At 34.0% G+C, this 12,272-nt stretch overlaps 1 protein-coding gene across 1 annotated transcript; it reads left to right on the top strand.

Moving 5' to 3' along the window:
- Nucleotides 1–2,474: 2,474 nt before the first annotated feature.
- Nucleotides 2,475–11,050, top strand: LOC120279182 (putative multidrug resistance protein). Its single transcript, XM_039286047.1, has 7 exons — nt 2,475–2,708; nt 2,791–2,845; nt 2,910–3,088; nt 3,178–3,635; nt 6,210–6,750; nt 8,120–9,010; nt 9,647–11,050. The coding sequence occupies exons 1-7, from the start codon at nt 2,475–2,477 to the stop codon at nt 11,024–11,026; spliced, it is 3,738 nt and encodes a 1,245-aa protein (XP_039141981.1). The 3' UTR covers nt 11,027–11,050.
- Nucleotides 11,051–12,272: the final 1,222 nt, after the last annotated feature.

Here is a 12,272-nt window from a genome sequence, read left to right as displayed (position 1 = left end):
TGTTCTGCAACTTCAGTGAGAAAAGATTGTGGTATTGTTTGGTTTTTTTTTATTATTTTTTTATTTTTATAAAACGCTTTTTTACTTTTGCTATAATAATATTTTCTCATTTGGTTACTGGTGTATTTTTATCGTTATTTATCTTTTGATAATTTTTTAAATAGGAGGAGCTTGTCACTTATTAGTAAAAAAAAAAAAATTAGTGTATTTCTTCAAGCTTGGAGTACAAGAAGTTGAGATCAATCCAGAAGAGTTAGAGGAGTCTCATATTGGTGAATAGGATTGTGCTCCACAATTTGGCATGGCCGTGGATTAGTTCAGATCTTGGGAAAATCTCTTAAATTTTTGTGTTTTGATTGTGCTTGTTTTTCTCTCATTTTGCATTTCTAAAAATTTATTATCCTAGATCTTGAATGCAGGTAGCACCATGCTCAATTAGTTGGTGATATAGTGGTTTGTTCATAATGGCAACCAATATTAGTGGTTGCACACAAATGTTTGATAATAAAATAAAATAAAATATAGATATATCAAACCGTGTTAACAATAAAAAGAAAACCATTGGATAGCCCAATGGTATGACACCAAAGTGTAAGGGGGAGGTCATGGGTTCAAATCTCTCCCCACTAGATGCTCCCTCAGTCTTGCTCATACATCTGCTCTCCTGTATTCATATACTATTCTCATCACCGTATATATTCACGTACATCCCGGGTTCCAAAGTCTTTGTTTTGGTACTGTTTATATTTATAAAAAAAAGGCGCTTGTAGTCTATTATTAAAAAAAAAAAAATCTTATTTTTAAAAAGTCAACCATTGGATAGCCCAATGGTATGACATTAAAGTGTAAGGGGGAGGTCATGGGTTCAAATCTCTCCCTCAACAGTACTGTTTCCCGCACTGTTCATATACTGTTCACCCGGGATTCCTATATTATTCTCATACTGTACATATACTGTACATCCGGGTTCCAGTACTGTTTAGTACTGTTTTTATTCATAAAAAAGGGCGCTTGTCGTCTATTATTCCAAAAAAAACAATAAAAAGAAACAATGCTGAACAGTACCAATGCAACAAAGATAACATTTTCACATCACCTCTACATAGAATATTTAGTATTTCATTCCCACCCTAACAAAAAGTTGAAAGTTGGGATATTTCTCGTGTTCACATTTCTCTCTCTCTCAAAAATATATATATATATATATATATATATATATAGGGGGAACAGTCTAAAAATAATATTACAACAAGATTGATACAAACCAACAACCTTCCAAAATAATAATAATAATACAAAAATAAAAAATAAAGCCATAAAGTTTCTTGAATAGTACTACCCAACGATTTGTATATGGGATGGAGGTCAACGTACCAATACCTAACTAATTATACACAGAGCGTGAAGCCATAGCCTAAGCTGATATCAATATCTATATTTTGTTAAGGAAAAAAAAACATTTATACCCAAGGTTTATGTTGGAATGGAATCTTGACACCCTGGGCTCAAATTAGATCCTATTTGGATTGATTTATAGCATAAATATATATGTTTTTGAAGCGTTTTCGATGAGTTAAACAATCTCTGCACTTAGATTGTTTCGGAAAATTAATCATAGTTGTTTTTTAAATTTATTCAAGCTATTATTTTTATTTTTATAGCCAGTACTACAGTGGTTTTAAAAAAATTGCCTACTTTAATTTGTTTTGTTTATTTTATCTATAAACCTATCTAAGTATTTTTAAATAATTTCAAATTTTTTTTAAAAAAAAATATATATATATATATATATAGATATAGATATATTGGTAATGTGGATAAGTTATAGATCTCTAAATAGAGAAAAAAAAACAATCAAAACAGTTTATAATATTACTTGAATCTTTTGAATTCATTTTTTTTTTCCATAAATGCTACAAACATGTATGGTGGTGCATCAATTACCATTGTAATATTTTTACAAGATTGTACAGTACCGTAGTACGGAGATTTAATTCCGCACCACTCGAATGATATACCACTAGATTACCTGATAGTTATCCTCTGAATTCTTGAACTAAAACCAAAATTCGGGGAGTTGCTTTCTTCATATGTCAGAAATGTTTAATAAACCTTTTGTGCGTATGTCCTATTATATATACATATAAATTTTGTTAGTCAAATATCCAATAATATATCTTACAAATAGACTTTGGGTATAATTCTGGTTAACATCATAATCATGATCACGTGGAAGTGGACTTTACCCTATAAGAAGTGAGCACATGATGAATGCGAATTACTTAATTAAAAATGCACTCTCATTGTCCAACAACCAAAGGCCAATTACTTAAAAAGATTCACCCCAACCAAAGCCAGCAAACTAATTTAAGTTATAGGTAGAGCCAACTCATTCACATAGTTTTCGTTCTCATTCTTGTCCTAATAATAATAATAATAACAAGAAGAAGATGGAGAAGAAGGAAAAGAAGGAGATGGAGAAGACAGTTGAATATAAGAAGAAGAGATCAGGGAGTTTCTTTAAATCCATATGGACAATATTCAAGCATGCAGACACTATAGACCGATGGTTGATGGCTTTTGGGTTCATTGGGGCTGTCGGCGATGGCCTCATGTCACCGGCCATGTTTTTCCTCACCAGCAAGATCATGAACAACTTGGGTGATGATAACTCCCCACACTCCCTTTTCATCCACAAGATTAACGAGGTCAGAGATCTTTAAAACATAGATTAGTATATATCTTGTATATATTCTATATATCTCATTAAGTTAGTTTGTATTATTGTAGAACTCGCTGGCTTTGTTGTTCTTGGCTTGTGGGTCATTTGTCTTCTCCTTTTTAGGTAATCAAAACTGTTTTATTTTGTATCATCTCTTTGAGTTTTGAATTGACGTAGCTGCAAACAGAGGGGTATTGTTGGACAAGAACGGGGGAGAGACAAGCATCAGCAATAAGAGTCAAGTATCTAAAAGCAGTGCTTAGACAAGATATAGAGTACTTTGATATCAAGGTGGCCTCTACAAGCGAGATCATCAACAACATCTCCACTGACAGCCTTGTCATTCAAGATGTTATTAGTGAAAAGGTTCACAAATCATTCATGCATGCATTATCTATTTGAGCACATTAATTAATCTTATGTCTAACTATATATATATATATATATATATATAGGTGCCTAATTTCATAATGAATTTGATGACGTTCATTGGAAATTATGCAATCGGTTTCTTCCTTATGTGGAGACTAGCAATAGTTGCACTTCCTACGGTGTTTCTACTCATTATCCCTGGTATAATGTGTGGGAGGATTCTCATGAGCATTGCTAGGGACATGAGAGAGGAATATAGTAAGGCTACACATGTTGTTGAGCAAGCTATATCATCATTGAGGACCGTTTACTCTTTTGTTGGTGAACGGAAAACTATGGAAGATTTCTCTGAGGCAATGGATGGCTCTGTCAAGCTTGGCCTTCGTCAAGGACTCATCAAGGGATTGGCCATTGGTAGCAATGGTGTCACGTTTGCCATTTGGTCTTTTCTCTGTTGGTATGGAAGCAAGATTGTCATGCACCACGGTGGCCATGGAGGCACCGTTTTTGCTGTTGGAGCTGGAGTCATCTTTGCCGGCATGTAAGTACTATTTGAATTTTGTTGTGGGTCTGCATGATTTTTTTTTTTAATTCACTTTATAATTTAAAAAGTAGGAACTAAAGCATAGTTTAGTGGTTTTCAATGTAAAAATAAATAAATAAAGATGCTTGTCACCAGGGGTGGTAAAAATTCGGTTCCGAATAAAACCGGGTCCGGATAACTACTAATATAAATAGAAAAACTTGTGTCCGGACCCAGCCCGGTTTTAAATCCGAACAAACTTGGCATGTCCAAACCCGGTTTATTTTTAAACCGGGTTGTCCGGATGTCCAAATTTGTCTGAATTCTATAAGCTATTTTTTAGTTCACTCAAATATTAAATTATACAAAAATAATTTAATTCACATTAAATGCAAAAAAAAAAACATCAATAATCCAAAACTCAACTCAAATTATAGAAAAATGTAAGTCTTAATAGAAAAAATAATATATGTTTAAAGTTTTTAGAAGAATGGGCTTAAAACAAATGGCCTAAGGTTGTGGGCTTTTAAAGTTTTAGGGGTTAAAAGGGCCCGGTTGTCCGAATTTCTATGTCTGGACCCGGCCCGGATTTAAATCCGGACAACCAAGCCATGTCTGGACCCGGCCCGCATTTACAAACCTTTATGTCCAAACCTTTTTTATTCCGGGCCGGACAAAACCGGGCCGGCGGGTCCGGACAGATTATTGCCACCCCTACTTGTCACCAATTTGTCAAAAAAAAAATTCACTTAATATATTTTAAATTATGTTTTAATTATTTTTCATCTTACCTAGTGTCTTTAATATTTTAATAAAATATTAAAAATATATTCAAGATAAATGATGACATGGGACGTTAGGGTGACTTTGAGCCAAACCCATTCTTGTAGGCACGAAATAAAGTGAGTTTACCTATCCACATTTGGACATATGTATAAGTACATCAGTAAAAGGGTGAGTTCACCCCTTCACTCGTGCCTGGATTCCAACACAATAGCAAGGAGTCTCCGTAGCAAAGTAGAAATAATTTTGTAATTCTAATTTAATTTAAATTAAAAAAATTAAATTTTGAAAATAAAAATGCTTCAGTAATTTGATAAATTTAAATAACTTTGTTTTGGTATTGAAAGAGTTTGAAGACCCTCTGTTACTAATTGATTTTTAAATTTTATAATTTATCTTAAGCTGAACCCATTTGAATACTGTTTTGTATATGGAAAATAATTTGGCCACAAAACATGGATATAAAATTAGTTTAAAAAAGGTCATCAAGACCCAGAGGTCAAATACAATTGTCCAATTGCTAACAGGGGATCACCAAACTCTTAACACTTGAAACCATGTGAGCCTTGTGGCGTTAGATCTATTCCATTTGTCCTTGCTTTTAAATATGATGACATACCCAACAACGATATCATGCAAAACGATTTAGTCAATATTGCATTGCTTTTTTCCAATATCCTCTTCCGGGATCTCCCAGCTCATCGATGTTCTCAAACAAGTCAAATTAATTGGGTAGGTTCACATACAAGCCAAAATAAATAAATAAATAAATAAATAAAATAATAATAATAATTATTATTATTATTATTATTATTTACAAATGCAAAGGGTTGTTAGAGCCTTGCATAGATAAGCATTAAACACATCTGATCATAAACTCTCAACCAATGACACTGAATTTAGGTTACAAGTTCGCACCCATAATTATGAGTCTATTATCATCACTATATTCAACGAGATTTGGACTTCTCACATTAATATTTTTTACAGTGGGCACAATATGTTTAGATCAAATTGATAAGTTATAATAAAAAATATTTTGATATGTAAATTAAATCATTAAAACATCTATTTACGAAAATAAGCATTCAAGTTATTGTTAGAGTTTGTAATTACAATTATGTTTGATGCTTTCCGATAAGCTCGGATTGTGATAAGTTATATATATAGTTTTTCAAATTATGTAAAATTTTTGGCAGTGCCGGGCTTTACCCACATAGTATGGACATTTTAAAATAATTTAGGAAATTCAAAATTTACCTATTTTAAAAAAAATTAGTTAGTATTTTATTTAATAACTTTAGTACACTGTTTGACTTTCGGATCATCTTATAATAAATTTATAATTTATCCATTTAAAATTTTTTTTAGTATATTAAGTACTACTATTGTACTTAATTTTTAATATAGTAAAATCATTTTTTTAATTTCGGCTTGTGAATTTTATTTATTTTGAATTTTTCATGTAAATTTCAGTCTAATTCTTTTTTTTTTTGCTTATTATCTTCATTTATTTTTTGCATTTATATTTTTCAAAAAAAATTCTATCCATTAAAAAAAAATTAGTACATTGAGTACTACTAGTAAAATCATTTTTTTTTTTAATTTCGGCTTATGAACTTTATGTATTTTGAAATTTTCATGTAAATTTGAGTCTAGTTTTTTTTTTCTTTTGCTTATTATCTTCATTTATTTCTTGCATTTATATTTTTCAAAAAAACGTTTACCTAATGTTGCATTGCACTGTAGAAACCAATCTAAATATGAGTTTAATATTTATTAGATTAAATAAAAATATATATCATGTAGGGCTTTGGGCTCAGGTTTATCTTGCTTGAAGTACATTTCCGAAGCAATTTCCGCAGGAGAAAGAATAATGGAGGTGGTTGATAGAGTACCAAAAATTGACATTGATACAAAAGAAGGTGAGATATTAGAAAATGTGCATGGAGAGGTGGAGTTCAAAGCCATTGACTTTGCCTACCCATCCAGACCGGAGAATTTGATACTGAATGAGTTTAGCTTGAAGGTGCCGGCCGGGATGACGGTGGCACTCGTAGGCGGTAGTGGCTCCGGAAAGTCTACAGTGATTGCATTGTTGGAAAGGTTTTATGATCCATTGCATGGTGAGGTTCTTTTGGATGGGGTGAACATTAAGAAGTTGAAACTCAAGTGGTTGAGGTCTCAAATGGGCTTAGTGAGTCAAGAACCAGCTCTGTTTGCAACTTCAATAAAGGAAAACATATTGTTTGGCAAAGAGGATGCATCAATGGATGAAGTTGTGGCTGCTGCCAAGGCTTCCAATGCTCATAACTTCATTTCTCAATTGCCTCAGGGCTATGATACACAGGTGAGTTGTTTGAATTAACATCATAAAATTATCATGATTGTGCTTTATTGTTTGTAGTTTTGTTTCTTCTAGCTAGGCAATTAGTTTTGGGACTTGGGATGAGTTGTTTTGGATTATTTTGTGCATTTCTAAGAGGGTCAAACTAGGAATATATATACATACATATAGAGAACCCATCATCTAGGGACGTCCTAGGGACGTCCATAGTAGCCATCGGATGAAAATCTGACGGCTCTTATCATTATGAACAGTAGAAACCGCGTTCTACAGTGTTGTACAGTGATCATAAACAGTAAAAGATGTACAATGTTTATATAATCAATCAACCATCGGATGATGATCCAACGGCTTAGATTTAAAACGTCCCTAGATTTCAAATCTAGGGACTTACTTAGATGATGTTTCCCATATATATATATATATATATATAATAGCTAGGCTGATTCACATGGTGGATGGACCATTTGGTCATCATCTCTTTCATTTAGGTGTATCAATTAATAATGCCATTTTAGTGGTTTGCGCTAGCTTATTCCAAAAGTATCTAGGGTTTCTTAGAGGAAAATATGGTTGATTACATCTTGGAATTTCTACATATAGAGCTCTATCTAAAATCTAGTAATTTTTTTTGTTTAACGATAGAGCATATAGGAGTGGCTTCACATGAGAGTTTGAATTTTGAACAAAATGCAGTAATTTGAATTTGTGGAGTTTATATTTGATTGGAGAAATCTTGAAAGGAATAGTTATAAACAGCCATTAAAGAAAAATGATATCTCAAGCGGACCTTTTTTGTATTCTTTACTTTCTTTATTTTTATTTTTTCCATCATTTATTGTTTTATTTTTGTTTTTAATAAAATTGTGGTTTATCCACCTCATAAAAATAAAAATGATATCTTCATTTTTAGTGATTACTAAACCAAGCATATGCCAAAATATAAATTTTAGAAGATCCATGAATATCCTAATTTTATTCTACAATAAAATCCCATAAAATAAATACTAAATTTAATTTGAGATCTTAAATTAAAAAAAGAAGTAAGAGAGAAAACAAAGGATTGTTGATATATTTGTTTCTTTATTTATAATATAATTTTTTAAATGCAAAATGAGTTCCTTTTTCTTCATAGTTCATATATATATATATATATATATATATATTAGGAAATGCCAATAAGTTACATTGGTAGATTCAAACTCTTACCTTTTAAGTTAAAATTAAAGGAAAATAAAGAATCAACTAATTTTTTTTAGTTAAAAGGAAAATAAAATACCAACTAATTTTTTTTTTTAGTAGTGCTGTTTTGCCTATATTTTTCTCTCCATATATATTAAATTAAAACCTCAATATATATATATATATATAGGTAGGAGAGAGGGGAATTCAAATGTCAGGAGGGCAGAAACAAAGAATAGCCATTGCAAGAGCACTACTCAAGTCCCCTAAAATCCTTCTCCTTGATGAAGCCACTAGTGCATTAGATTCTGAATCAGAAAGGATAGTCCAAGAAGCCCTAGATAATGCCTCACTTGGTCGAACATCAATAGTTATTGCACATCGTCTTTCCACCATTCGCAATGCCGATCTAATTACTGTCATTCAAGCCGGTAAAGTAATAGAGACTGGTACTCACACTGAGCTCATTCAAGATGAAAATGGTTTATACTCAACACTAGTTCACCTTCAACAATCATCTAAAACAATGGAAATCGCAGAAGAAGTCAATACCTCTACATCAAATTATATGTCCATGAGCGACAATGAAGATCGGAATAGTCAAAGAATGAGCCGGATAAGCTCCTCAAAGTCTCTGGAGAGCAATGAGCCAAGAGAAGACCAACTAGAGAAGCCAAAGATGAAACCACCGGTACCATCATTCCGGCGGCTATTGCTTATGAACACAGCGGAATGGAAGCAGGCAATAATAGCTAGCATAAGTGCTTCTATCTTCGGAGGAGTCCAACCTGCCTATGCATATGGAATAGGGAGTGTGATATCAGTATACTTTCTCAAAGATCACAAAGAGATGAGTGACAAAATAAGGATGTATTCATTGCTATTCTTCTCATTGTCCTTTGTTTCCTTGTTCCTCAATGTTGTGCAACACTATAATTTTGGTGCAATGGGTGAGTACCTCACAAAGAGAGTGAGGGAGACCATGTTGGCCAAGATGCTCACATTTGAAGTTGGTTGGTTTGATCAAGATGAGAACTCCACTGGTGCCATTTGCTCCCGTCTTGCCAAAGATGCCAATGCGGTACGTATGTTTGTTTTTATCACATGCTATGATTAAATTTTAAAAAACATGAAATAAATTATATTGACGATTTATTATTATTGAATAATAGATGAAAGCCGAAACCATTTTCATACACACACACACACACATCAATATATAAATCTTTAAATTTCATATAGCTTTTTTTAAAAATTTGATTATCAAGGATTTTCTTTGTATTCTAACCATAAAACACAGATAATATACCATTAATGTTAAATAAAGAATAGAGAAATTTAAAAGATAAGAATTTGTACATTCTATGAACCATAAAGATCTTTTATAGGAGCTGTTTTTTTAATAAATATTTTGTTATTCTGTAGGTATTCATAATACATATGAAACACCCCATACTTGGCAGTATATATAAGTAAAGAATTCAATGAGGTACACATGTAATTTCAAAATTTTGAAGGAACATGTGTGTATATCTGAGTAAAAACCAAAACATTTTAACCTACACGACCTACATTTGAATAAGCACATAGATTGTGATGTAATTGATCTTAATTATCCAACGGACAAGTCTATTAGACGAGACATTGAGGTGTATATCCTTTTTAATCTTTTCATGTAAATTGCACTTGAACACAAAACATGGATGATTATTTGCAGGTGAGATCATTGGTAGGGGATAGAATGGCGCTGTTGATTCAAACCTTCTCTGCAGTTACCATTGCATGCACACTGGGGCTGGTCATTGCATGGAGGTTGGCATTAGTTATGATAGCCGTGCAACCTCTCATCATCATGTGTTTCTATGCACGTAAAATGTTGCTCAAGAATATGTCCGGCAAGGCTATTAAAGCTCAGTCTGAGAGTAGCAAACTTGCTGTGGAGGCAGTTTCTAACCTCCGTACCATCACCGCTTTCTCTTCACAAGACCGCATTCTTCGGCTTTTTGAGCTTGCTCAAGAAGGACCAAAGAGGGATAGTGTGAGGCAATCATGGTATGCCGGTTTTGGTCTTGGTTCCTCACAGAGTCTAATGACTTGTACCTGGGCCCTTGATTTTTGGTACGGTGGGAAACTTGTCTCTCATGGATATATCACTTCTAAAGAGCTATTCCAAACTTTCATGATTCTTGTTAGCACTGGCCGTGTCATTGCTGATGCTGGTACCATGACCACTGATCTTGCCAAGGGTGGTGATGCCGTTAGCTCTGTATTTGATGTGCTGGACCGAAACTCACAGATTGAACCTGAGGACCCCAACGGCCATCGACCAGACAAACTGATTGGAACTGTGGATATTTGTGATGTCGACTTCGCTTATCCAGCTCGTCCTGATTCTATTATTTTCAAAAACTTCTCTTTGAGCATTGAAGCGGGGAAGTCAACTGCACTTGTTGGGCAAAGTGGGTCGGGGAAGTCTACTATAATTGGTCTTATTGAGAGATTCTATGATCCATTAAAAGGATCGATAAAAATAGATGGAAAGGACATAAAAAATTTCCATCTTAGGGAGTTGAGGAAACACATTGCACTGGTGGGGCAAGAGCCTACATTGTTTAATGACACTATTAAGGGAAACATCAAATATGGGTCTGAAGAGGCTACAGAGGCAGAGGTGGAGGAGGCCGCTAGAGTGGCCAACGCACATGACTTTATAAGTTGCCTCCAAGATGGATATGAGACATTATGCGGGGATAAAGGTGTGCAATTATCAGGTGGACAAAAACAACGTGTTGCTATTGCAAGAGCAGTACTGAAGAACCCTACTATATTGTTGCTAGATGAGGCAACCAGCGCATTAGATAGTCAGTCAGAGAAAGTGGTGCAAGAGGCACTCGAGAGGGTGATGGTTGGGAGAACAAGTGTGGTGGTGGCACATAGGCTAAGCACAATACAAGATTGTGATCTTATTGCGGTCCTTGAAAAAGGGATGATTGTAGAGAAGGGTAGCCATGCTTCTCTTATTACTAAAGGTCCCTCTGGTACTTACTTTTCCCTTGTTAGCCTTCAACAGGGATCTAAGAGCACAAGCGGATTGTGATTTTCTTGGTTAAAGGTTCTTTATATTGTTACAAGTCTTCTACTATAATTATAATATATGTTGAGTGTGTTTTGAATTTTATGGGTTAACCTAATTACATTATTAAACCAATTTAAAATTATTTTGGGTCTATCATTTTGTTTTCTTATATGTTAGGGTGATAGAGACTAATATAACCTATGAAAACATAATTGCACGTGGTGATCAAAGTGTATAAGGTGCTAGGAAGAAGGATTATTGATACACGAGGAACTAGGGAATACCAGTACCAATTCTAAAGCCATAAATTAACCTAGTCAAAGTTGTGAGTGATAAATCTGAAACATAAACTAAGAACTAAAATGCTTCTTTTGGCTCTCTCCCGTCTTGAAGTGTTGACCTAAGCCTGTAAATGCAAAACACACTAGATTTAGTATCGAATTCCATAATATGATCTTAATACATACCGGATAAGTGTACAAATTGGTATAAAATATATTCATGTTGTACACTAATCACTCTGAACCGTAAGCTTCACTGTACTGTACTTGCGACCGCCCTTACGGGTGTAGGTTCTGGTCGTAAGCTCTTTTGGATGGTCCTTATAGGAATCCTTATGGGCGTAAGTCCTGCATGTAAGATCCTTTGCTTTAGCTCTGAACTCCTGATAGGGAAGAAAGTGAGTGCTAGTAATAACTCTAGATCCGAAAAATAGCTTGAATAGTGAAGTGATTGTGTGTGAACAAGAGCTAATGAAAACAAGAAAATACGGGAAATAGTAGGAGGGAAATCAATGAAGAAAGCGATGTCCGGGCATAGCATCTCTCTACGGTTATTGAGTATAAGACGGTTATCTAAACATGTAATCCTATTTGAACCGAGATATTTCCAGAATTATACTAAATCCCAATTTCTTAGGCGAAGAGTAACTGAATAGGTGTAGAGCTAATACAGACATCCACACAATCGCATTAACACTCTATGAAACCTCACTGTGAGCTAATGACAATCTCGTAAGTAGATAAGCTCCCCCAAAGAGAGAGAGATTACCCCTAATTCGAATACAGAGTAGAAATATAATTTCTCCTAAAATTTACTCCACATGATTGCAAAGAGCATGGAGATTGCCAACAACTCATTCGGGAGAATTGAGGGAGACGGAGTCTCCAAAGTGCCCTATACCCAGTATTACAATTTCCCTCTAATCATGACATGTCTATACTAGGTGGGTATTTCTACTCGTTACATAGCACATCAAACATGATAG

The sequence above is a fragment of the Dioscorea cayenensis genome, chromosome 16, assembly GCF_009730915.1.
Source record: "Dioscorea cayenensis subsp. rotundata cultivar TDr96_F1 chromosome 16, TDr96_F1_v2_PseudoChromosome.rev07_lg8_w22 25.fasta, whole genome shotgun sequence".
Taxonomy (NCBI): domain Eukaryota; kingdom Viridiplantae; phylum Streptophyta; class Magnoliopsida; order Dioscoreales; family Dioscoreaceae; genus Dioscorea; species Dioscorea cayenensis.
The sequence above is the reverse complement of the archived record's forward strand: the minus strand, read 5'-3'. Positions and strand labels throughout refer to the sequence as shown.

Excerpts from the sequence above, each read along its gene's own strand:
- LOC120279182 (XM_039286047.1), top strand. The coding sequence starts at position 2,475 with ATGGAGAAGACAGTTGAATATAAGAAGAAGAGATCAGGGAGTTTCTTT. Across the intron at positions 2,846-2,909 it reads ATTTGTCTTCTCCTTTTTAG|AGGGGTATTGTTGGACAAGA; the intron begins GTAATCAAAACT and ends AGCTGCAAACAG. Across the intron at positions 3,089-3,177 it reads AAGATGTTATTAGTGAAAAG|GTGCCTAATTTCATAATGAA; the intron begins GTTCACAAATCA and ends ATATATATATAG.